The following is a 24,737-nucleotide window of genomic DNA, read 5'->3' as shown; positions in this document are numbered from 1 at the left end:
ATCACTCCATGGTGAAGCAAGTCACCACACAGGCATAATGAAAATCATGGCTACCAGGGTATGGTCTCTGCATCATACTCTTGTAGCTGCTTTTTCAGGAGGAGTTTCCATCTGGTTAACCTTTGCTATAGATTAACTCAATACAGATGTGATATCAGGAATGGCTGGTGAAGACTGTGCAAGAGTGGTGTCTATGAACTTCGGTGGACACCCCATACCATTAAATTCAAATCAAGAGGGTGTGAATATGGCAGAGAACTGAAGTAATGTAACTCGTGCTTGATGTGCCTTATATTGGCCGCCAGTGACAATCTCACATAAGTTTTTCTGCCTCATATACTAACTCCTATATGCGACTGAATTCGTACACAAGGGAACGTTTTCCCCATTGCTGCTCAGGCAGGTCCCTGCGTTTTGACTATTCCGGACTGGTACATGCACCTTGCTTCAATCTCACACCTGTAGCCGGGAAGTCACCTAGGTGTATGGGACTCAAACTTCAAAGTTCACTTCATTTCCAATTCAAAAATCAGAATCTTATTCTTTCCTTAAAACATAGACGTTAGGTACTCTAGGATTTGGCTGCCAGGCCTTACTGTCAGGGGTGCCAGCTCTACAATCTTTCTTTGAGTGTCTGATCATGGTCTAGAATCCTTAGTTTATTTATAGACTACGCATGACTTCAACACATTTCTTCACTTAGGTCCACTCTGTCACCACGTGCATTCATAAGGACTGTGGTCATATTGACTCGACAATACAGTTATGTTAACTTAGCATACTGGGCTGAAGAGCTACATATCCTCTTATGTATAGACTTATGACGAACACCTCAGGGTGTGGTATGCTGAGCTCACTGGTGTGTGTTCCAGCATTTATCAGGGAAATGGCAAAGCTGTGCATTTCCTCAAATCCTAGGCACTTTGCCGACTAACTAATGAGGGCACATCTGTATTGGTCGGTTCTTTAGCAAAGACTAACCATTGACAGGGCATCCACCCGATTAGACAGAACCATCAGTGCAAGTAGAGGACAATAATTCAAGTTAACAAAGTGAGAACAAGACTGACTCAACCATGGTAAATCTAGTTTAGACCCCCACACGAAGAGATGACGTGCCCACAATGAAGCATTGTGCTTGCAATGAGTAGAAGAATCATTAATTAACAATGTTGAAAAGGAACCAATATTTACATAACGCACTTTTTAAAAACTAAATCAAGAACTTTAAAGAATGTTTGCAACTTTATTGAAAGGAATCCTTTACTTTTTTCATTACACAAGCCCATGATGGTGGAGACAGTGGTGAGAGGCCTACCAAACATCAAGTGAGTGTCAGAGGAAATTGATCCATGATGACGTATACCACACAATGTATGGTAGAGGATTTGACCACTGGGCAGAACATGCTGTGATGATGAAAATGTGGTGTGATATTTAGTTGTAAAAGACATCCCTAAAGTATATGAGGTTTTAGATGGGGCGTCTGGCTATTTTCTGCACAACATGGAGTAGTGGTCATAGCCTTGGAAGTCTCCACTCTGCTGCACGACAAGACGTGCGAAATATTTATGGAAATGCAGGTCATTACTGGTCAAGGGAGATGTCCACCCTTGTGTGGAAATGGTTTTCAGGTATTCTTGTTAATTTCAGTTCGGTGCCCCTGGTGGGGGGGGGGGGCTTGAGGTGAATTCAAAGTACCATAGTGCAGTGCTGCAAGTAAGCAAGTGGGGAAAATCCTGCAAAGGCTTTACATACAGGTATGGAGTTTAGTGGAGGGTGACTCCTTTAAACACGAGGGACTTACTATTGAGTAAATAAGGCAAGGACCATAGTTAAACGTTGGGTGACGAGGTGTATGCAAAGAGAATAAAAAACAATAACTACCACACTTGAGTGCTGAATGGCATACATGGGAAGAAAGTTATGAACGTTTTGTACAAGCTGGGTAGACATTGTCCGAGTTATGTAGTACTGACGTTTCTATTCACTAGGAAAATAATGATTTTAGAGGGAATCTATAGTTAACCTACATCTATATTGTGGGCTACTGCATAACAGGAGATATTCTGGGTTATCAAATACTTCCCAATAGTATTCAAAATATAATTAAGACTTTTTGGTTGTGTTTGATGGGGACTTCAGGTTAAATAAAAAAAAAAGCCAGATAACATTTCAGGGTAATTGGCAATGTATTATTTCTTGAATTGTACACTGCATTATGAATTAATATTTTGTTTCAGATTCATTAAACATTCCCGTTTTAGGCCACATTCATTGTACATGTCGTGCTTACACTCTGCGCACAGTCCCAGCTCTCCCTGCTCGCAGGCCCCAGCTCTGCACTCGGCTCATAGAGAACGAAAGGCAAAAAGAAAATGGCGCAGAGACTAAGTCCGCACCGTCGGAAGAGCCACTTTCCCGAGCTCCCGGCGGCTCATCGAGAGGGGCAGAGGTCCCGGGAAGGAGGGCGGCGGAAGCACGGGAGGGAGCTCCAGGCCGCCAGGGGGTCAGTTGGCTCGGTGGGCCCCTCAGGGGCCCGCGCTAGGGGCCTCTAGGTGAACAATAGGGCCGGTGAGGCCGCCGACGGGACTTAGTCTCTGGGACGCCATGTCTGGCGCCGGAGAAGCGGTAGCGACAGGCAGGCCTTGCCGGGAAACCTACACCCTAACCCGGCTACGCTCGCACGGGCGCCCCGGTCACACTTACCGTTAGCATGGAAGCCGGAATCGATCTGCGGGGAGAAAAAAAGGAAATCAGAAAACATACACTATCATATTTAATTTTTTTTATTTTTTTTTAAATACAAAAAAAGTATTTTTTTTAATGCAAATGTAACATACAGCATAGGACCCCCCCAGCCTTCCTCCCGCCACACATGGCCCAGTGACGACCTCCCACCAGCCCGGGTACTTCTATCAGTACTTCCACCTGGCAGGGCCCCTCTCAACTTTAGTGCAGAGGCCGGGGCTCAGAGCACCCCTCCCTCGGTTGCCCCTTCCCCCTCCCAGGTTCCCTGCCGCCGCTACCTGGCTCTCATTGTGCGGCTGGTCCCCGCTCATGCCAGCAGGACAGTCCAGAGTCGGGCGGTGGCTGGCGGCCGGGTCTGGGGGAAGGAAGCCGGGCCTGGCTGCGTGTGTGTGGGCCGCCTCGCGATGCTGCTGCCGGTGCTGGGGCTGGAGGGTGCTAGGCGCCGGGTTGCGAGGCTGGCAGAGTGAGGTGGAGCCCGGCTCTTGTGCAACAGACTAAGTCCGATTTTCGGGACACTGCGCCTGCGCACCCTTTAAATGACTTCATTTACATGGGCCGCCCCGCCTCCTTCCGTCGCTCTTAGACTGGAGTCTGTGCATGGCTTGAAAGGAGGCTGACAGGCATGTGGAGACGTGACCAGGCGACCCTCACGACTGAGGGTTTAGGTAGAAAAGGTGCGGGGTATGCAGACTGCGAGGGTGCGCACACGGGTGCTGGGCAGTTAGCAGACAAGCACAACTAAAAAGTTGTAACCTTGAGGCCCAACTTGCATGCCCCATTCATAGTGTTGTGCATGAGGTTATGAAACTAGGTATCCATACTTTATAGATAAATGATGTAGTAGGCATGTATGAAACTTGATCATTGATATTATAACTGTACACGTACATGGTTACACGATGCCGTACTACAGATCTGAAAATAAACGAAACAAGATGCCAGTACTGCAATTGTATTTCATAAATTCATCAAGACAAAGAATCAAACATTTGTCTCTCAGAAACCACTATTTCAGTTCAAAATAAATCATCAACCATTAATCTTTTAATTGCATTCATTGCTTTTTCATTATCGTAATTTTTGAACGATCTACACATACATCTTAAACATCTAATTCTTAATTTTTGATCTAGATTAGGGAGCCCCCTAATTAAAGAATTTTGTGAAAATTGTTAGGAAAGTTATAGAAAAAACACGCTCACTCTCTAAAAATACTATATATACAAAACATTCATACTGTGTTCCATTCATACATCTCAAAACCTATTTCAGTCATCCATCCATAATCTTCTCATATATACAAAGAGAAACTGAAAAGAGTGCCCCTCCCCAAGGTTTTGGTTTTGTCCTATTCCTGGTGTTGCACTATTACTCTTTATTAAATAAAGCTAACACTAAGGTACTGGATAAGTCAACACAGCGGCCATCTGACAATAAACACAGTTTTCAATTTCTTTTCAACTAAATGAAACACACAGATTGTCCAAAAAGCAAAAAGGTCGACACGTTTCGAATCTCCCTCGCTACAGGGATTCTCCTCAGGACCAATAAAGAGTTTCTCTCGAAACTTGGCACAGTCTCAAAGTTGAAAGTTTCCAACACGTTCTTTGTTCATCCTTCATATACGGGTAACTTTAACCTTTGTCTTTTGTTTGTTGGTTTGGCTTCCTCCAAATGTATAGTTATCGCTGTAACCTTCGCGGTTATGCCGTCGTCGGGACTTGCTTGCATCCAAGCCTCTTTCGTACAGCCGCGGAGCTCCCTAAACGTGGTGCGTCAGTTCCACTGTTAGTGTATATGAAGGATGATCAAAGAATGTGTTGGAAACTTTCAACTTTGAGACTGTGCCAAGTTTCGATAGAAACTCTTTATTGGTCCTGAGGAGAGATTCGAATCGTGTCGACCTTTTTGCTTTTTGGCCAATCTGTGTGTTTTATTGCGGGGGGACTGGGCTGCGAGTTGGGGGCTGGCATTTGGGGCTGTGCCGGGGCGGCTGGGGCTGTGTAGGCTATCCCCCTCGGCGCCTGGGGGTTACCTGCCTCCTGCGGTGGTTGGGGGTCCGCGCTGGGGGTGCTCCCCTGGCGCTGGGTCCCGTCCCTGTTTTGGCTGTGGGTCTCCCTGAGGGCATCCAGTACGGCCGTGATCCTGCTGTCCGCTCCTCCTGTGCTGCTGTTGGCCGGCCTGCCTGCTTTCCCAGGTCGCACGTCCCTGCCTGCTTGGGGCCCATTTCTATCTGGTGCTGCCATGGTTGATACCCTGCTCCTTGCTGATTGTGTCGAGCCCATCACTGCCCAGCGCTTCGGCTGTGACTTTGCTTTGGTGTCCACACTTGACCGGCGGCTACTGGTCCACACTTAGCGGACATTTCTGCTACTCCCCGTCGCCTACCTAATTGGATTAGACTTCCACTCTCTGTTGGTTGCGGCCGGGCCGCCTCCCCTGGCTGCCTGGTGTTCACGATCAATCACTGTTTGGGGACAACTCCGTACCTGATCACCTATGTGGATTTGCTGTCGGACTCCCCTGGTTCCTCGGCCTGGTCTTCACATTCACCGCTAAGTCAGAGTTGTGGTGTTTTCCTGCTGAGCAGGGGATCCCCCTCCCATTGCTTTGGCGACAATGGTGAAGAAAGACCCCAAACAGCCCAAGCTCCAGTTCGACAAGGCCCTGGGCGCTGCGACGGAGGTCCCGGTTGACCAGACGGCAGAGTCCCCGGCCCCCCAGGACGCGGATGGATTGCTACCCCTAGTCGCAGCCATGCTGGCAGAGATGAGAGCGGGGTTTAGAACTCTAGAGGGCCGTTTTGACGATCTGGACACCCAAGTTGGCGGGGATGAATACAAAGATCCAGGCTCATGACCGAAGATTGGATGTGGTCGAGTCCAGGGTCTCAGACATAGAGGACGGGGCTTCCTCCTCCTTAAAGCGGCTGTAACAGGTTGAGAAGATCCTTAAAGATGTCGCCATCAAGAACGAGGATTTGGAAGCCAGGAGTCGCCGCAACAACATCCGAATCCTTGGCGTACCGGAATCGACATCCACTGGCCGCATGGACACATTTGTGGAACAATTACTCTTGGATCTGTTTGGCAAAGACTCCTTCACCCAGGGCTTTGTGGTTGAACGAGCTCACAGATCATTGGGCCCTCGTCCTAGGCCCGGTACAATCTCCTAGGCCCATCATCACCAGGCTTATGAACTTTCGTGATCATGACACTGCATTGCGTGCGGCTCGTGACCTGGGAGAGTTCCAATGGCAGGGTAGCAGACTCTCGTTTTTCCCGGATTTTACCATCATGGTGCAGGAGGCCAGGCGCAAATTTCAGGGGGTCAAGGCGACGGCCTGCGCTATGGTATGCTTTATCCTGCCCGATTGCGGGTGGACATCAATGGCAGGGCGCGGGTGTTCGACACCCCAACTGAAGCGCAGGAATTCCTCCGTGATTATAAAAAAGACCATATGGCTGGCTCTGAGGGTCCGAGATCTTCTTCCCCTCAGACGCAAGCATCGCAGTCTAGTGTGGACCTCTTTTCCCAAACCTGGACAGGTTGACTGCCTTCTGTGTTACAATGCTCCTTTGTAGTGATTAATGGTTGTTTCCTTCACATGTGCCGCTCCGCAATATTGAGTATTTAATTGCTGTTTTGCCCGACCGGTGTGGCGTTGCCATGCCCCATGGTGTACACCACTGTGGTTTTCTTTATTGTATTGATGTTGCACTTTGTTTCCTCTGATCCGGTCATTTTGCTTTGTTTTTTGTCCTCTAAGTGCACAGGTCGCTATGTTTGGGTCTGCCTCTTCTTGGGATGTAAGAGGTTGGGTGGGGGGTTTGTCCTTTGTTTAATGATGGTTTTTCCAGCTTGCAGAAGATGATAATTATTTTGTGGAATGTAACTATGTTGATAATTTTGATGCAGTTCGGATGGTACAGCTAGGGAATGTGCCCGGTCCTTCCGGGCTTTCACTGTTAACATGGAATGTGCATGGTCTGAATGACACGAGGAAGCACAGACAAGTGCTGAATTATGTTGCCCGGCACACAGTTGATGTCCTTTTTATGCAGGAAACTCACCTGTCTGGCACAGACGGTGCTTCGATGGCTTCTGGCTGGGGCCCCCATAGGTTTTTCTCCAATTATAGTAGATATGAGCGTGGAGTCTCCATCTTCATACATAAAAGAATTCAGTTTGCACACTGTAACACATATCAGAACCCTGATGGCCGTTTTTTAATCATCACTGGACTGCTGCTGGGTCACAGGATCACCCTGGTGGGAGTGTACGGCCCGAACACTGACTCCCCTTCCTTTTTTCACTCCTTATTGTCTCGCCTCCTCTCGATTGACACAGCTTCTCATCTTGGGTGGAGACTTTAATCTCCTGATGGACCACATTGGGACAGCACTGCTACCTCCCCTGACGCCAAACCCTGCGCCCGATCTGCCCTTAAGGAAATCTGTGCTCAGTACTCTTTAGTTGACGTGGAATCCCATTTAAACGCGTAAGACCCTGCTTTCACTCATTATTCTGGGTTCCACAACACTTGGATGAGGATTGACTATTGGCTGTTTTCCCCCAGGGTGGCGGCTGGATTGGGACAGTCCTGACTCTTCCCTGCACTCAATCTGATCACTCCACGGTGGTCCTACAATTACACATTCCTCGAGCAGATGGCTTTGAGAGGCAGTGGCGATTTCCTGGCCGCGCCTTGATGGATCCCGTTTTTAATGAAGAAATTCGACAGGCTATTGAAGACTATTTTGACTTGAACACCGGATCTGTCAACACATGGGCGGTCTTGTGGGAGGGCTTCAAAGCTTATATCCATGGGGTCTGCATCTCGAAGCACACCGGTGTCTTGCGTGATCTGCGCTCCACTTTGGGCCGTATCGAGAGGGATATCGCTGCTATAGACCGCGAGCTGCATGCTGCCCCCTCCGACTCCCTTAGAACACAACGTCTGGAGCTGTGCGTGGAGTTCAGAGACGCTGCCGATAGGGAGTTGTCTTTCCTCAACAAACATAGCGTGGCGGTATGGTGAGGGTGAGCGCCCGGGTAAGCTCCTCGCCAACAAATTGGGCCCTCCCCGAGGTCCCACATATATTGTTTCTATGGCTGGGCCCGATGGCTCTCCCTTGCACTGCACCCCTGATGTTTGCGATTTATTTCTCTCCTATTATAAATCCCTTTACACCTCCCGCCTGTCCGGGGATCCTAGCAACCAAGAGTCTTATTTATCTGAGGTGGCCCTGGTTTACCTGGAGTGTTATATGCAGGATTTTCTTTTGACTCCCATCACCCGACAGTATTGTTGAGGCTATTGATGCCCTGCGTGCATCCTCGGCTCCTGGTCTCGACGGCTTCTCTGCCGACTTTTATAAGGCTTATAAGGACACACTGGTGCCGCATTTAGTGGAGGTTTACGCCGAGGCTCTTGAAGCCGGTATCATTCCCCCGACCTTCTGAGAAGCGGTGATCATCCTATTGCCCAAACCCGGGAAGGACCCCATGCTCTGTGGCTCTTATAGGCCGCTTTCCCTGTTGAACTTGGATTATAAAATCCTGGCCAAGGTTATAGCTATCAGATTATCATTATTGATGGAATTCATTATTTCCCCGGTACAGTCTGGCTTCATCCCTCGTCGGTCCACCTCTCTCAATCTTCAGACGTTGTTTACGGTGCTGCACAGAATGGAGCCTTCTACCCCCGCCACTGCTATTTTGCTCGACGCTGAAAAAGTGTTTGACTCTCTCGAATGGCTCTTCTTCCTTTCAATCATGCGTCGTATGGGCATGCCGGACTGTTTTGTCGCGACCGTGGCTCTATTATATACTAAACCCTTGGCTCGGCTGCGTCTCAACGGCACTCTGTCTGATCCTTTCCCTTTGACGTGCGCCACAAGACAGGGCTGCCCTTTATCCCCTCTTCTTTTCATTTTGGCCATGGACCTTTTAGCTCGGCAATTCCAGGAAAAACACTTATAGCGCGGGTTGCAATTCCGTACTGGTCCTCTGTTGTTATCAATGTATGCAGACGATACTGTTCTCTACGTTCGAATGCCCCAGGTCAATCTGGCCCCCTTAATTCGGGAAATCGTCCAGTTTGGTGAGTTCTCTGGGCTTCACATCAACTGTCATAAATCAGTTATTTTTCCCCTCACGGCTAGCACCATACCCTGGCAGTGCGAGTTCCCATTGGAATGGTGTGATGATTCGGTTAAATACCTCGGGGTCCATATTCACCTTGATACCGCCTCGATGATCCGCCTTAATTATGGCAGAGCAATTAGCTGGTTAGAATCACAGGTCACGAAGTGGCTATGTCTGCCTCTGTCCATGGCAGGTAGAGTCGCTATTATTAAAATGGTGGTTCTGCCCCAATTTTTGTATTATTTTAATAATATTCCCATTCCCCTCACCAAGGCCTTCTTTTCGCAGCTTCGCTCCATATTGTTACGCCTGGTTTGGGGGGACAAGACGCCCCGGGTCAGTTGGAAGGTTATGACTTTGCCGCCGGACAGAGGCGGTCTTGGAGTCCAAGATTTTTATTTGTATTATTTGGTGGCGCAGTGTTGCTACGCGTACGCTTGGTTCCACCCGGATGCGCGCATCCCATATTTAAAGCCAGAGGCGGATCTGGTACTCCTGCGACAGCTTCTTACACTCCTTCCCTCTGGCTTCCCTAGGGACCCCCGGGAAGTCCAAACAGTCTCCACCACGTGCTGGGCTTGGAGCAGACTACATAGACTCCTGGGGCTGGACTTATTATATTCCCCTGCCTTACCCTTGCCTAATTCTTCCCTTCTTCCGATTACTGGGGAAACTTTGGTCAAGCGCACCTTGGAGAAATTTCATGTACACACTCGGGGACTTGTTTCCTGACGGACATGCATTTGCTATGACGGAAGAGGCTCGCTTTAGTGAACGTTCATTTATGGATATATTTATTCTGACTCGGGTACGCTCCGCTCTAAGGGCCAGGTTTCGAGCCTTTCCCACAGCCCCGGTTGAGGTTCCCCCCCCTCACTCTGCTGATCCATTGCCCAGATGGGACACACCGGATTTCTAAACTTTATCGGCAGTGCGGAACTCTTAGACCCATAGGTGACTCAAGGGTTTGGGCAACTTGGGAGGACCGATCTCAGACGACCACTGGGCGCATTGCTGCAGGGCCACCAGTGACGTCTCCCTGAACAGCCGACATAAATTACTTCATTTTAAATTCCTTCGCCGGATGTATTTCACTTCCGCCCATTCTCATAGAATTGACAAGTCCAGACCACACCACTGTTAGAAATGTTCGGCACCCTTTGCTGATTTTGCACACCTTACCTGGACCTGTCCTAAGATCCACCAGTATTGGTTGAGCGTACACTCCACACTGGAAGACATATTATCCATGCAACTCCTGCCTTCTCCTGAGATTGCACTTCTAGGCTATGTGGTTAACGTCCCCAGGAAGGTTCGTAGGCTGGCTGCGCTGAGCTTCCTCTTGTCCAAACGGGAGATTGCACTATTGTGGGGCAGTAGGTGCGCCCCCACACTACGCTCTTGGTTGAACAGCTTTGCGTACTGTAATGTCAACTGTGAGGAATTTAGTACTCTACTTCCCAGCTCATCCAGACCAATTGATATATGTGACCCATACAGGGACTATATCTCCCGGTGTAAGGCAGCACATGACTCTCAGACGCTGCAATTGGGTTGCGGGACTGCTGCTTGCCTATTTGTGTACTGCATTTTGTTTTTGTCCTTGGATGTGCATGGTGTTTTTGTCCACGACTCATTATCATTTGCTGATATTTTATGTATTTTTTGTTTCTATTAGATATGTCCCACCGTTCTTTCGAAACTGCTGATTCATCCAATTGCATTGTATCTTTAATGTCTTGTCTTTTTTGCAAAACTGGAAAAATAAAGGTTTAAAAAAAAAAGAGACTAGTCTTTAACCATATTTTTATTTTATATTATTGGAAAACCCAATATGGTGCTTTTTGCTGTTGATGTATTTATCACAAGGTTTCTCTCATGGCTAAGGACCCCTAGTGCAGGTCTACAGGTAAGTCATAGATGTAGAGATTAAATAATATAGGACTACTGGACCACTCCCATTTGTCAATAAAAGTTTTTTTCTATTCGGAAATGAATGCATTCTACAGTACCATCATGAGGATGAGGAACTACCTGTATAATAACATTGTTGGGACTGGAATGTTCCCAGGCATGGTGTATACTTATGGCCACTTCCCTGGGTGCCCAACTGCAAGTTTTTGGTATCCTGGATTTTGGATTTGTGGCCTAGCCTTAAGAATATGCTGACCAAGAGGCAGCAAAGAGGGACTGACCATGAAGACTGAAAAAAATATGACTAGTTTTGCCAAGCAAGCAATTCAACAATGTAGAGTTTTATTTAAATAAACGTACCTAAGTTCTTTCTCATCCTAGTAATGGAGAAGGACTCGGTTGTTCGGAATCCTGACCCAGATCATCAACCTTAACAACAATGTGGTGCTTGAAAGTGAGAGGTGGATCCTTTATTACAAGCTAAGGTAGGCTGTCTGGAACCTTGTTTTAAGCAACATTATTGAAAAGTATAAACGCTTTCCACCATAGGCACCGAATACCTTGCCAGCAGGTAGAATGGAATGGATGTGGTAATGCACACAGTTAGGAGCTATCTAGATTATTACACACTAATATTTCTAAAATACCTTAGAGTAGGTATAGGACAGGGATTTTTCAAAAAACAGACCTAAAACTGTGCTTAACTTTCCTCCGTAGACAGTAGATGTTCCACAGAAAAAAACACGTATAGACCGTGACAAGATATTGAAGGGAGTGCCAACCTGAGTATGATGGTTGCTACAATGAATCAAAGGAAGGGAGTCTCTAAATCAGAGTTCTTATAAATATTGTTCTTCAGACCAAGTATGTTATTTCCTTAGGTATGTATAGCGAAAAGCTCTTGTTGGTAATTCCCTATAATCTTAACCAAAGCTATTCTCACAGATATTAATTGGCGATATTGCTGCCAAGACAAAAATTTACTTAAAGACTAAAAGCCCCATATAGAGGTTCCAGGGAACAGATATTCTGCCTTTTCTGGAGGAACCTCTAAATATGAAGTGGAATCCATCAGCTTAATTTCATTCACCATAGGGAGAGTAATTTGAATGAGATTTAGCTATGCTTTATAATCCAATTTACAGGCTCCTCCAGAAAGTAGAAGATTTTCAGTTCATCTCAAACTCTAAATGCGACCGGTAATAAACTTATCTTAATATTACACCACTTTTCAGTTCTGTTATTAATATAAAGAATGTTTTACTCCTTAGCTATGCTGGGTTGGGCAGCACATTATTGACACAACTGAGTGTAACTGATGTTTTGGCATCTCTGAGTTTTCACTCAGTGTAATTCTTCTCAATTAAAGAAATAGGTCATTGTGAAGGTGACGTAAATGTTTCAGTACATATTTATAAACAAAAGACAGTGGAGCGGCACATAAAAGCAGAACGTATTGAAGGTTTTTTAGCAAGCCCAGTAATAACTGGGCATAACACAAAAAAACTCCAGTATTCTTGGTATGTATTATAAGGGCCTTATCCTGAGTAAGTGAAAGGATGAGAGCTCCTCTCCGTGCCATTTAAAAGTAGGAGCGATACAAAAGTGGATGATGGACGGAGCGTTTGTGCAAATCAAACACTCACCCCCAGTCAACTGATCTGGGTTTAATCCATCACCATTCTTTAGCTCACTCAGCCACCTGGACCGGAAACAAGCATCCTGGGACCGGTTTCGGAAGCTTGTTTCCGGTCCAGGGAAGGCATGGCTTGGCAGTTCGGGCTGGACTGTTCCCATGAGGCACAGGGTCAGACTGATTTGCATATGGCCATGTCTGAACTGGGGTGGCAGAGTGGGCTAAAGAACGGTGATGGATTAAACCCAGATGTGTTGACTGGGTGTGAGTGTTTGATTGGTTCAGATGCTCCGTCCATCACCATCCCCCTTTTGTACCACCCCCTTTTGTACCATTTTGTTCGCCATAAGTTGGCAGGGTATGCTCAGACGTGAGTCCCTTGCTCACTTTGCCACTAGATTCAAGCAAGCCGGGCTGAAGACGGCTGCAATGCCAGAAACCGGTCCTCGGAAGCTTGTTTCCGGTCCAGGGAAGGCATGGCTTGGCAGTTCGGGCTGGACTGTTCCCATGAGGCACAGGGTCAGACTGATTTGCATATGGCCATGTCTGAACTGGGGTGGCAGAGTGGGCTAAAGAATGGTGATGGATTAAAACCAGATCAGTTGATTGGGGGTGAGTGCTTGTATTGTCAACGCTCCGTCCATCATTTCCTTTGGTTTTTCTTTGTTCGCCATAAGTTGGCAGGGTATGCTCAGACGGGACTCCCTAGCTCACTTTGTCACTGGATTCAAGCAAGCCGGGCTGAAGAGGGCTGAAATGCCAGAAACCGGTCCTCGGTAGCTTGTTTCTGGTCCAGGGAAGGCATGGCTTGGCAGTTCGGGCTGGACTGTTCCCATGAGGCACAGGGTCAGACTGATTTGCATATGGCCATGTCTGAACTGGGGTGGCAGAGTGGGCTAAAGAACGGTGATGGATTAAACCCAGATCTGTTGACTGGGTGTGAGTGTTTGATTGGTTCAGATGCTCCGTCCATCACCACCCCCTTTTGTACCACTTTGTTCGCCATAAGTTGGCAGGGTATGCTCAGACGTGAGTCCCTTGCTCACTTTGCCACTGGATTCAAGCAAGCCGGGCTGAAGACGGCTGCAATGCCAGAAACCGGTCCTCGGTAGCTTGTTTCCGGTCCAGGGAAGCATGGCTTGGCAGTTCGGGCTGGACTGTTCCCATGAGGCACAGGGTCAGACTGATTTGCATATGGCCATGTCTGAACTGGGGTGGCAGAGTGGGCTAAAGAACGGTGATGGATTAAACCCAGATCTGTTGACTGGGTGTGAGTGTTTGATTGGTTCAGATGCTCCGTCCATCACCACCCCCTTTTGTACCACTTTGTTCGCCATAAGTTGGCAGGGTATGCTCAGACGCGAGTCCCTTGCTCACTTTGCCACTGGTTTCAAGCAAGCCGGGCTGAAGACGGCTGCAATGCCAGAAACCGGTCCTCGGAAGCTTGTTTCCGGTCCAGGGAAGCATGGCTTGGCCGTTCGGGCTGGACTGTTCCCATGAGGCACAGGGTCAGACTGATTTGCATATGGCCATGTCTGAACTGGGGTGGCAGAGTGGGCTAAAGAACGGTGATGGATTAAACCCAGATCTGTTGACTGGGTGTGAGTGTTTGATTGGTTCAGATGCTCCGTCCATCACCACCCCCTTTTGTACCACTTTGTTCGCCATAAGTTGGCAGGGTATGCTCAGACGCGAGTCCCTTGCTCACTTTGCCACTGGATTCAAGCAAGCCGGGCTGAAGACGGCTGCAATGCCAGAAACCGGTCCTCGGAAGCTTGTTTCCGGTCCAGGGAAGCATGGCTTGGCAGTTCGGGCTGGACTGTTCCCATGAGGCACAGGGTCAGACTGATTTGCATATGGCCATGTCTGAACTGGGGTGGCAGAGTGGGCTAAAGAACGGTGATGGATTAAACCCAGATCTGTTGACTGGGTGTGAGTGTTTGATTGGTTCAGATGCTCCGTCCATCACCACCCCCTTTTGTACCACTTTGTTCGCCATAAGTTGGCAGGGTATGCTCAGACGTGAGTCCCTTGCTCACTTTGCCACTGGATTCAAGCAAGCCGGGCTGAAGACGGCTGCAATGCCAGAAACCGGTCCTCGGTAGCTTGTTTCCGGTCCAGGGAAGCATGGCTTGGCAGTTCGGGCTGGACTGTTCCCATGAGGCACAGGGTCAGACTGATTTGCATATGGCCATGTCTGAACTGGGGTGGCAGAGTGGGCTAAAGAACGGTGATGGATTAAACCCAGATCTGTTGACTGTGTGTGAGTGTTTGATTGGTTCAGATGCTCCATCCATCACCACCCCCTTTTGTACCACTTTGTTCGCCATAAGTTGGCAGGGTATGCTCAGACGCGAGTCCCTTGATCACTTTGCCACTGGATTCAAGCAAGCCGGGCTGAAGACGGCTGCAATGCCAGAAACCGGTCCTCGGAAGCTTGTTTCCGGTCCAGGGAAGCATGGCTTGGCCGTTCGGGCTGGACTGTTCCCATGAGGCACAGGGTCAGACTGATTTGCATATGGCCATGTCTGAACTGGGGTGGCAGAGTGGGCTAAAGAACGGTGATGGATTAAACCCAGATCTGTTGACTGGGTGTGAGTGTTTGATTGGTTCAGATGCTCCGTCCATCACCACCCCCTTTTGTACCAATTTAAAAGTAGGAGAGCACCTTGAAATAACAACTTCTTAATTTATTAATAAGGGTTTTTCCTTTGACGCCCATGTTGAAGAAGGACCTCATGAAGTGATTTATGTGCAGGCATGAGAGCAGTAAAGTACTAAATAACATACCTTGTTCTTCCCAGCAACATTGATAAGTATACAAGTACATAATGTATCAACCTATTATTATTAACTCCTAAAATGCACCATGCCCTCCCCATTGGCCTCATATATGCCGTCAAATTAATAGATGAGATAAGAAATACAAGAATAGTTTTAAAGTTCTAAGCATCAAACCTGTCAGCAAAGTCTGACCTGACTTCTTCATGAAGCAGTTCTTCCCTTCTCTTGTTGCTATTCTTCATAACAGTTTCGAATCCTCACCAGCTAAAATTTTGAATCAACTCCAGCACTCAAAAAAACCTGCAGCAGACTCTTTATCTCCCCACACATTAGCAAACCCTAAAAGAGTGGCCTCAGAAGAATATGTAGAGCACACTGTCTGGTCCAAGCAGGGGTCATTCTTCTTAACCCCTCTGTAGCTTATGATATGCAGGATTATTATATTTTGTGTTTAAGAATGAAAGAGTGAGAAGGAATATCCAAAAGGGTTTTTGGTGGAATCTGTTCTTTCTTTCTTCCTTGATCATTACCATATAGTTTGCATTGGATCAATATAATCGCCATCATGTACAGTATTGTGTGAAGTGTGACAGGGATCCTTCTCGCCTCCTGTTGTTCAATGATTACATTTACCATCAACATTGGTGCTAGAGCAATATAAAGTGCTTCACTGATATATTCTAACAACTCCCAAATCACCTACTGAACAGAAAACTACCTAGGTAGTTAGTGACTTTCTCAAACCCGGTAGCAGGCCATTTGTATCAATGGATTGGAGAAAGCTTTCTCTGCCAAATCTGACATCTCTGCAGTGGGGCAATGCATCCCCATGCATGGAAACTGCTCCTGTTACTTTCCAGAAACTCAGGATTCTGTGGATCATTTTCAGAACATATTTCTCTTGCTTGACCGGTTGTTGGATATTGTTTAGTTTCTGTTAATGCTCTTATGGGTAATATGTACTGTTGTAGACACAACCGTTGGGAATGCACATCGTCACAGGATATCAACAGACCCCTACTTGTGATCCAACACGTGATTATGTATTATTGATGAATCCAAAATGTGTCTTATTCCACAAAATGTACGTATTGTGCAAACTGTAATGTGTTTACGTCTGAAAGTGCTAATAAAATATAATTAGTCTTCTCTTGCTTGATATCGCTTATGGTATACATGTCCTTCACAAAGGATTGCATTCCTCACCAGCTGAAGCCTGCAGTCATCTCAACATGAAAACACCTACAGCATATTTAATAATCAGTTATAAGTATTTTTCCAACCTCTTATAAGGCAGCAAAAGATTCTAAAGAGTGATCATGGGACAATTGTGCCACAATGTAGGGCAAAACGTCCTGCTTCTCATTCACAAGCTACATTTTATGTTGTTATGCTGTTAGTTCGTTGAGAGGAACATAATTCACTCTGGCAAACCTACTGTCAAGGAAGGTCAAATAACGTTGGTTATTTATTCATTTGTTTCAGAGACATTCATAGTTTGGACCTCATCATGATTGAAGATATACATCCAACAGGGAATGCCAGCTGTGAATGCAGTCGGAGTCTCTACATATAGGTAACGGAATGCAGCAGTGTTAAGAATGGATTTCATCTGATACAAATGAAAGAAGCTCCAATGATGTGCCTGCATGAACACCTTTTTGTGCATTATCACAGATACAATGGTTGTAGGCTATTAGCACTTTTCTTTGTGCAAATTTCAGGGCCAATAAAGTGTTTTCGGATTAATCGAATTTCAGAACTGAGGCTGGTCAACAAGTCATTACATTTAGTAAATGTGAAGCACATTAGGCTCCAGAAGAAACACATAGAAGTATGCTGCTGGGTTTGCAGCTCTGAGAGTGCCCTGAGCTCTGCTAACCAGACCTTAGTGCCGGTGACCTGACCCGTAAATGTGTATGTTTGATTAGCCTATAACCCAATTGGCCTAAGCTAACTTACTTCTAAATCCCTAGTATATGGTGCCAAGGGTACCTAGAGCCTGTAATTAGAGTGTCCCCTAAGACACTCCAGCACCTGAGTGGGACATGGTAAAACGTGGCTCCCAGCCTGACATTGCAGACTGGTTGAGCAGTTTGAACTGCTAACTCGACTTTGTCATTTTAAGCCATGGCAAAGCCCAAACTCCCTTCTCAATATGTTTAAGTCATCACTACAGGGAGGCCTGTTGAGTCCTTGGGCAGAATTCAACCTTTTAAAAAGTAGAACATGTGCTTAACATGTTCTGATGGCAAAAACCCGAAATTGTTGTTTTTGCTGTGAGAGAGACTGGTAGCCCTATTGGCGAATACAGAGTTACATGCTGAAAACTCAGCTGTGCTAACTTCTGAATGGGACATGTTGCATTGAGCCCGACTTGATTCTCAAGTTGAAATTAATGTAATTTGTTGCCACATGCAACTTTTAGAAAGTCTCTACTCTGTTTCCCAAGTTTTCCATTGGCCATTTGCTCAGTCTGGCCACAAGGCAGATTTCTGCCCACCTAGGGAGGCATGTAACAGCTCCCAGGACAGGTAACAACAGAGGCCTGCCTTGGGGAGAGGCGTTACCTCCTCCTGGAAGATAACCACACAGGGTGTTAGCTCAAAAGGCAAGCTTCAAATGGGGAACACACTCTAGAGGGGCTGCTCTTTTGCTCTATTAGACAGGTTGGGGACAGAGAGGGGGAAACACTGACCAAATCAGTTTTTCCGTAGTCATGTAGCCCCAGTGGTGGGCTACAGAGGTCTTGAGGATGAGAGAGGGGTTCTGCCATTTGGGAGTGGGCAGAATGGAGCATTCTGGGATAGCTGGATGCCACTCTTCACTGGAAGTTATCATCAGGCAGGAGGACATTTGCTGGGAATTAAAAGGGTACCTGCAGCACCCAGAATTCAGATGTTCTTGAACTGGGGAAGATTACAGAAGAAGGACTGCCCACCTGCACCAAGGAACTGGCAAAGAAGAGGCTGCACCAAAGTGGGACTGCACCTGCTCACATTGGTCTAGCAAAAAAATGGACTATGCTTGCTGTGTCCTGCCCAAGGAGAAGACATTCCTGAGCCCCATTCAGAAGGAGAAACTCCAAGAGCCAGTTGACTGACATAATTTTCTCAGCACAGGGCCACAAAGGCTGAAGTGGCCTGCCTGGTGAGTTGGTAGTCGATATCACCAGATTGTCGCTCCTAGCCCCCATGGAGCCTACGAGACTAGGACCCAATGCTTAAGAGTTGCACCCGAGTCTCTGCACCCAGGTTGGTCGCCCAGAATTGCCAAAATAAGGAAACCACTGATTCCACTGTTCTGGTCGACTGGTAGCCTAGCGGTGACTGTATTTCCACCGACCCTTAGAGGACTTTAAGGGACACCGGTCCCCGTGGCCATAACCGCTTCACTAAGAGTAGCCCAGAAAAAACCCTGTCTCCTGCACAGCATCCTGTATCACTTGCATCAGGTCCACTCTGATGGGTTGGTAGTATATTACATGGTAAAGTCACACAACCACATCATATAATACAATTTCCTCACAGTGATCAATATGTTTTGGCTATGGTGATCATATGCTAAGATATAGATAGAATGCATGCTATGCTGGAGATCTGATAGCTTTCCATTATTTGACAGTCTAGAATGTGTTTATCTTGTTCATTCTCATTGCATAGAAATGGATGAATGTCACTTAAAAGAGCATGTTGTGTTCCATGACTAAGAGCCAGATGTAGGAGCCAAAATACCGGTCGGTAACGGCCGATTTCGGGCGTTACCGACCAGTATTTAAGAATTGGCATGTAGGGGCATAATTTTACAGAATCGGTAAATTTACCGATTCTGTAAAATACCGAATCGGTAAATCCCAGATGTAGGTGGGACTCTTCTGAGTCCCAAAGGCCCTACAAATTCGGTATTTTACCACCCAATCCAATTGGGTGTTAAAATACCGAATCCAGGTGTGCATGCACATGTGTGCATGCACACCTAGCCATGTGACAGACAGACATGCCCTTAGGGCATGTCTGTGTGCCACATGGCGCAAATGCCTATTTTTGGGGTGCCAGAGGGTGTCAAAATGACACCCCCTACACCCTTGCTGGAATCGGTATTTACCGATTCGGTAATTACCGAATCGGTATTTCCCATTGATTCCTATGGGCCTCACAGCCCATAGGAATCAATAGGAAATACCGATTCGGTATTTACCGGATCAGTAAATACCGAATATTAACGATTCGGTATTTCAACATCTGGAAATACCTACATCTCCCCCCTTCATATTTACCGATTCATAAATACCGAATCGGTAACATTCTGTATTTATGAATCGGTAAATAACATTTACCTACATCTAGCCCTATATTTCTATGATTTTGGAGTTTGAATTTACATTGGAGCAAAACCTTTATAATGCATTGCATATCATTTTCTGATTTAACCCCTTCGATGCTGGTGACGGAACCGTTCCGTCATCAGTTACGGCTGAGCTGTGCTGATGACGGAACGGTTCCGTCACGACCGCGCCCTGTTCTGGAATGTCCAGCACAGGGCGCGGCTAACGCGCCGCACGGAAGCGGTTAAAAAAAAATCAATAAACATATCTTAAAAAAAATGATTGGATTTCATTGTACCTAGAAATGCTTTGGGCAGGCTAAAATGGCATTACCATATAAATATACGGGAAGTTAGAGATGGCACTATAGTTTTGATGTTCTCTTTTGGAATCATCAATTTAACCTTAAGATGGAGACAGAGCAGCTGGACAACTGATGTGGAGTTCTTCGCTGAGGGTCTTTTCAATAGATGTATGTCCATCAAAAAACCTGATAACCTAAGAGATGGGACAGTTTGGTGTTGTACGAATAGATGCTTAATGAATGTGAGGCAGTTCTGATCATTTAGATTGGTAGAATCAAAGGGTGGGTGGAAGAACTGACTCTTCAGAGCATTTTGTTTCAGTAAGAGATAAGACATCCAGTTTTCTGGGGGTGTCAAGAAAGGGATTCCACTTTTTTGAAGGGGTGAGAGGGCGACAGGCACTCTGCACTGTTGGGGAAACGGATCACTTACTTCCGTTAAGCAGGGAGGCAGGGAGGGGGTTGGGGGGAGTTTTGAGTGGGAGGGATGATTGGTTAATTGGTCCTGTAGTTCTCGTTTTGTACAGCAATGCTATCTTTACACAACATCACAGGTCTTTATTTAAGCCTACACTGGGGTGCGTGGGATCCAAGGGAGATGTCCCTGTACTGTATCAACAGGGTAATCCCAGAGACATAGATCCTCTGCTTTTGCCACACACAAGTCATTTATCCCTCCATAAATGGGACCACACGTAGATCTTACATTCCTAGCATGGAACGTCAGCGGTCTGGGGTACAAAATCAAATGAGGGATAGTCCTTCAATACCTGAAGAGACTGTCCTCAGAGATTGTTCTCCTTCGAGAAAGTCACCTTATCGGTAATTCCTGTAGGGCCCTGAATAAATGGGGGTATCAGTTAGCTGCACATGCTAGGGTTCACCTCGGGTTCATGGGGTACGGGGGGGTGCTTATACATAGAGGCTATACCTATATGGTACACAAGACCTGGTCTGAAAGACAAGGCAGATTTGTCGCGTTATCCGGTACCTGGGATGGGAAAGCATTTAATGTCATCTTGACATATGTTCCCCCTGGGCTGCAGAGCTCCACGTTGCATGACCTAGGAAAGCTTCTTCTAAATCTCCCACTTGGCACACTTGTGCTGGGGAAGACTTCAATCTTACTGTAGATCCCGCGCTAGATCACCTACCACCTTGTAGAGACCCTATGGGGGATCCCAACTTGCCTAATTCCTATCTGCCATGGGCCTGGTCGATATTTGGCGACAACTTAATCTCGCTATGGCGCAGTTTGCGTTCCACTCAGCGGCCCATAACATCCAGTCATGTATTGACTATATTTTCACACACGCACAGGAAATCTATGACTTCTCTGAGTCCCACTGCCTCGCAAGGGATATTTCAGACCATTCTCCTATTCTTACGAAGTTGAGTTTGCTCCCAACCACGATGTACAACCCTGACTATAAATCCCTGGGCGCTCAAAATACCGCATATTAAGGCAACATTAATCAAAGAGACCAAACTATATTTCAAAGAAAATTTCGGCTCGGTCGCCTCAGCTCAAATCCTGTGGGACACATTCGGTGCGGTGATGAAAGGTAGAGCTCTCACCCTGATGGTGGGCCACAAAAGGGAACTAACCAAACGTACAGAACAACTTGAGGAAGACATCCTACAGAGGAAAATGACTGGCACACACCCCGATCACGACGCGCAACAGTCACTAGTGATCGTGCGACTAGACTATCAACAGCTCCTTGCAGAGGCGGCCAAGGCGAAATACAAATCAACCTGTTACAAGAAATATGAACATGGGGAGAGAACAGCCAAGTTCCTTGCCTGGCTGGAAAAAAAAGAGCAGTTATTGAGGTGGGTTCCTCAGCTGCTCGGGTCGAACAGTGAGGAAATCACCAATCCTGAGCGAATAGCAGACACATTTGCCACCCATTTTACATCAGTATACACATCAACTGGGACGACCACACCACTTGCTGCCGAATTGCTCTTAACTATCAAAGTCACCTGTTTGTCCCCGGAAGATAGAGACTCCCTAGAGGTAGAACCTACGGAACAGGAAATCCAATTGCCTATTCGTGAGTCTGTTCAGGCAAGGCCATTCTTCAAACCAATTGCCTCCAACTTGTCCCCCTATCTGATCCAAATGTATCTTGAGAGCTTTAAAAAGGGATGCTGCCAAAAGATATTAGAACTGCCTCCCTCGTGGTTTTCCACAAACAAGGTAAGCCACCTGAAGACTGCAGGACGTGCCGACCTATCCCCCTTCTCACGGTAGAGGCAAAATATTAGCAAAACTGCTGGCCAACAGACTTATTCCTCATCTTACTGGACTGGTGCACCAATACCAATCCGGCTTTATGCCTGGACGTAATATAGCTCTGAACTTAAGACAACTGAATGGGGTGTTAGGCTGACACCAAACGATTAGGGAGGATGCAGCCCTGCTGTCTCTTGATGCCAAAAGGGCATTTGATACCATCGAGTGGAATTTCCTCTTCGCAGTCCTGGAGAGGATGGGATTTGGACCTAACTTTATAAAATGGGTTCAACTACTGTATGCCTGCCCCATTGCCCAGGTTGTAGTGAATCAACATACCTTTAGACAGTTTCAATTAGGAAGGGGAACCCGACAGGGCTGTCCCTTATTGCCCCTAATTTTTGCCCTGGTGCTGGAGCCACTCGCGGTTTGGGTGAGGGGAGACTCTCTGATCCGTGGATTGAAATGGACAGAGAATCATGAAGACCGCATCTCGTTGTATGCAGATGATATTCTACTATACATGGCCTCACCGTCATCTACCCTTCGCCGTGTTCTCCATATCTTTCACATATTCAGAACCCACTCAGGGTATACAATCAATTGGTCTAAATGTCAGCTATACATAGTCCGGGGGACAACACCGCGCAATCCCAGATGGTATGACATCCTTGTGGTGTTGGGAGGCTTCCGCAATTTAGGTATATACATCACGACCGACCCAGCCCGATTCTATGAGGCAAACTTGCTCGAACCCCTGGAACGCTTCTGCGCCAATGTCAAACACTGGTGCTCTCTCACCCTGACTCTCTTGGGACATGCGGCCCTTTTCAAGATGTTGGCATTACCGCGCTTCCTCTAAGTGTTGCAGAACACCCAGATAGAATCCCTGACTCTTATTTCACCAATGTCGCCAATGCCGTGTGCACTGTGCTGTGGGACGGCTGAGCACCACAGAGTGCCATAAAAAAACTATTGTCTGGATGGTAGGAGAGGGGCATTGCATTACCCGATATCAAACTTTATTATCAAGCGTCGCAACTGGTTGCGATCTAACGATGGGCACATGGGAAACATGAAGACCCGAACTTTTGTACAGACTGGTGGCTTATGGGACACAGTGGAAATAACAGAGCACTATACACAAACCCATGGAAATTAAACCTCACTGGGCCTACGGCGCGCACAATTGAAACTTGGCACAGGGTCAATAAGCAATTGGGTTGGCACAATAAAATCACACCACTACACCGCTCTGGGAGCCTGACTTTTTGGGTCTTCTGAGTGCCTGCCCTGGGTTTCAGAATTGGGATCTGATTGGCATCTCAATGATGGGGGACATGTGGGTCTAGGGGAGACTGGCCACCTTCACAGACCTCCAGAAGAAATACCATCTCGCACAAGACGAGACACTCCGATATTTACAGACCAGTCATGCCCTTAAAGCGGTGCTGCCCAGAGGCGATCCACTCCCTGAGGCCTCTCCACTAGAGGATAGGCTACTGTTGGATCCCATGAATAAAAAAGTCATATCCCTCACGTATAAAAAGCTGATTAACAACCGCCCGGACCCCATGGTGCATCTGCGGCAAGACTGAGAGTTAGTCCTGGGTGTATTTGAGGATGACAACTGGCGAGACGCCTTGTCCTCCCCAAGAGAGTAGGCCATCCCCATGAGACTAAGTCTGGTTCAGCTGAAGATCCTACATTGAGCTTACCTTGATAACTTTATTCGATTCAACAGAATCATAAAAGTATACAATTTAAAACAAAACAAATTTACAAAACAAATTTACAAATGGTTTTTCAAATCCAAAGGTTCAGACACATATCATACAAGAAATCATAAGCACATTATTAATAGGCATTTTGTTCTATCAGAAAAGCCATACTTCATTAAAAAACATCTAAAAGTGCACTGTGCATTTTTAAATTATAACGTCTTGCACATAGGTTGGTTAGCCTCTTACACTATCCAACTTAATTTGACACACTTTAGTTACATATTTCCATATCCTGGTGGCTACAGAGACCAAAAAAACCCCCCAAAAATTACCGTTAAAAAAAAACTGCTAAAAACACGAACTAACGGATATAAAGTGCATTATGCTTTTTTATACTATAATATCTCCTGTATAAATTGGGTAGCCTCTCACACTATCCAACTTAATTTAACACACTTTAATTGCATGTTGCCATATTCTGTCAGCTGATAGAATCATTAAAAAAAATTCCTATAAATTGAATATACTATCAGTTTCATGAGTTTCAATTTCCTTCAATTTAAAACACAAGGTATCAAAACAGAAATTATAATTTCAATAACAGTTCCTAATTGAAAGTGCCAATCTAATAAAGGTAAGCATCGCACTGCAAATAGCAGCAGTGTGTAATGATCTTAGATGCTCATAACCTTCTTTAAAGTTACACGGTCGTATTTCCTTTAAAATGGGTTTAATAAATCGGTTTCTTGGGGTTTTATAAAGGGTGCAGAAAAGTACAAAGTGCAGAGTGCATTGTTGAGCTTCATTATCACATGGGCATGGGGGTAGCCTCTCACACCAACCCCCTTGCTTCGGGAAAGCAACTAAAAAGTGCAATGCATTTAATCGAAATCTCGTTAGATAAAAAC

General features: G+C 46.4%; 1 protein-coding gene across 1 annotated transcript in view; it reads right to left on the bottom strand.

Moving 5' to 3' along the window:
- TOP1 (DNA topoisomerase I) overlaps positions 1-3,240 on the bottom strand; it is a 289,068-nt gene extending 285,828 nt beyond the window's left edge. The window contains exons 1-2 of the mRNA XM_078652157.1: positions 3,030-3,240; positions 2,710-2,734 (exon numbers count right to left, since the gene is read on the bottom strand). Coding sequence (XP_078508283.1) covers positions 2,710-2,734; positions 3,030-3,062 — 58 coding nt within the window. The 5' untranslated portion in view covers positions 3,063-3,240. The remainder of the gene's footprint in view (positions 1-2,709; positions 2,735-3,029) is intronic.
- Positions 3,241-24,737: the final 21,497 nt, after the last annotated feature.

This window comes from Lissotriton helveticus, chromosome 7 (assembly GCF_964261635.1).
Source record: "Lissotriton helveticus chromosome 7, aLisHel1.1, whole genome shotgun sequence".
NCBI classification, from domain to species: Eukaryota; Metazoa; Chordata; class Amphibia; order Caudata; family Salamandridae; genus Lissotriton; species Lissotriton helveticus.
Note: the sequence above shows the minus strand (reverse complement) of the source record. Positions and strands in the feature narration are given on the sequence as shown.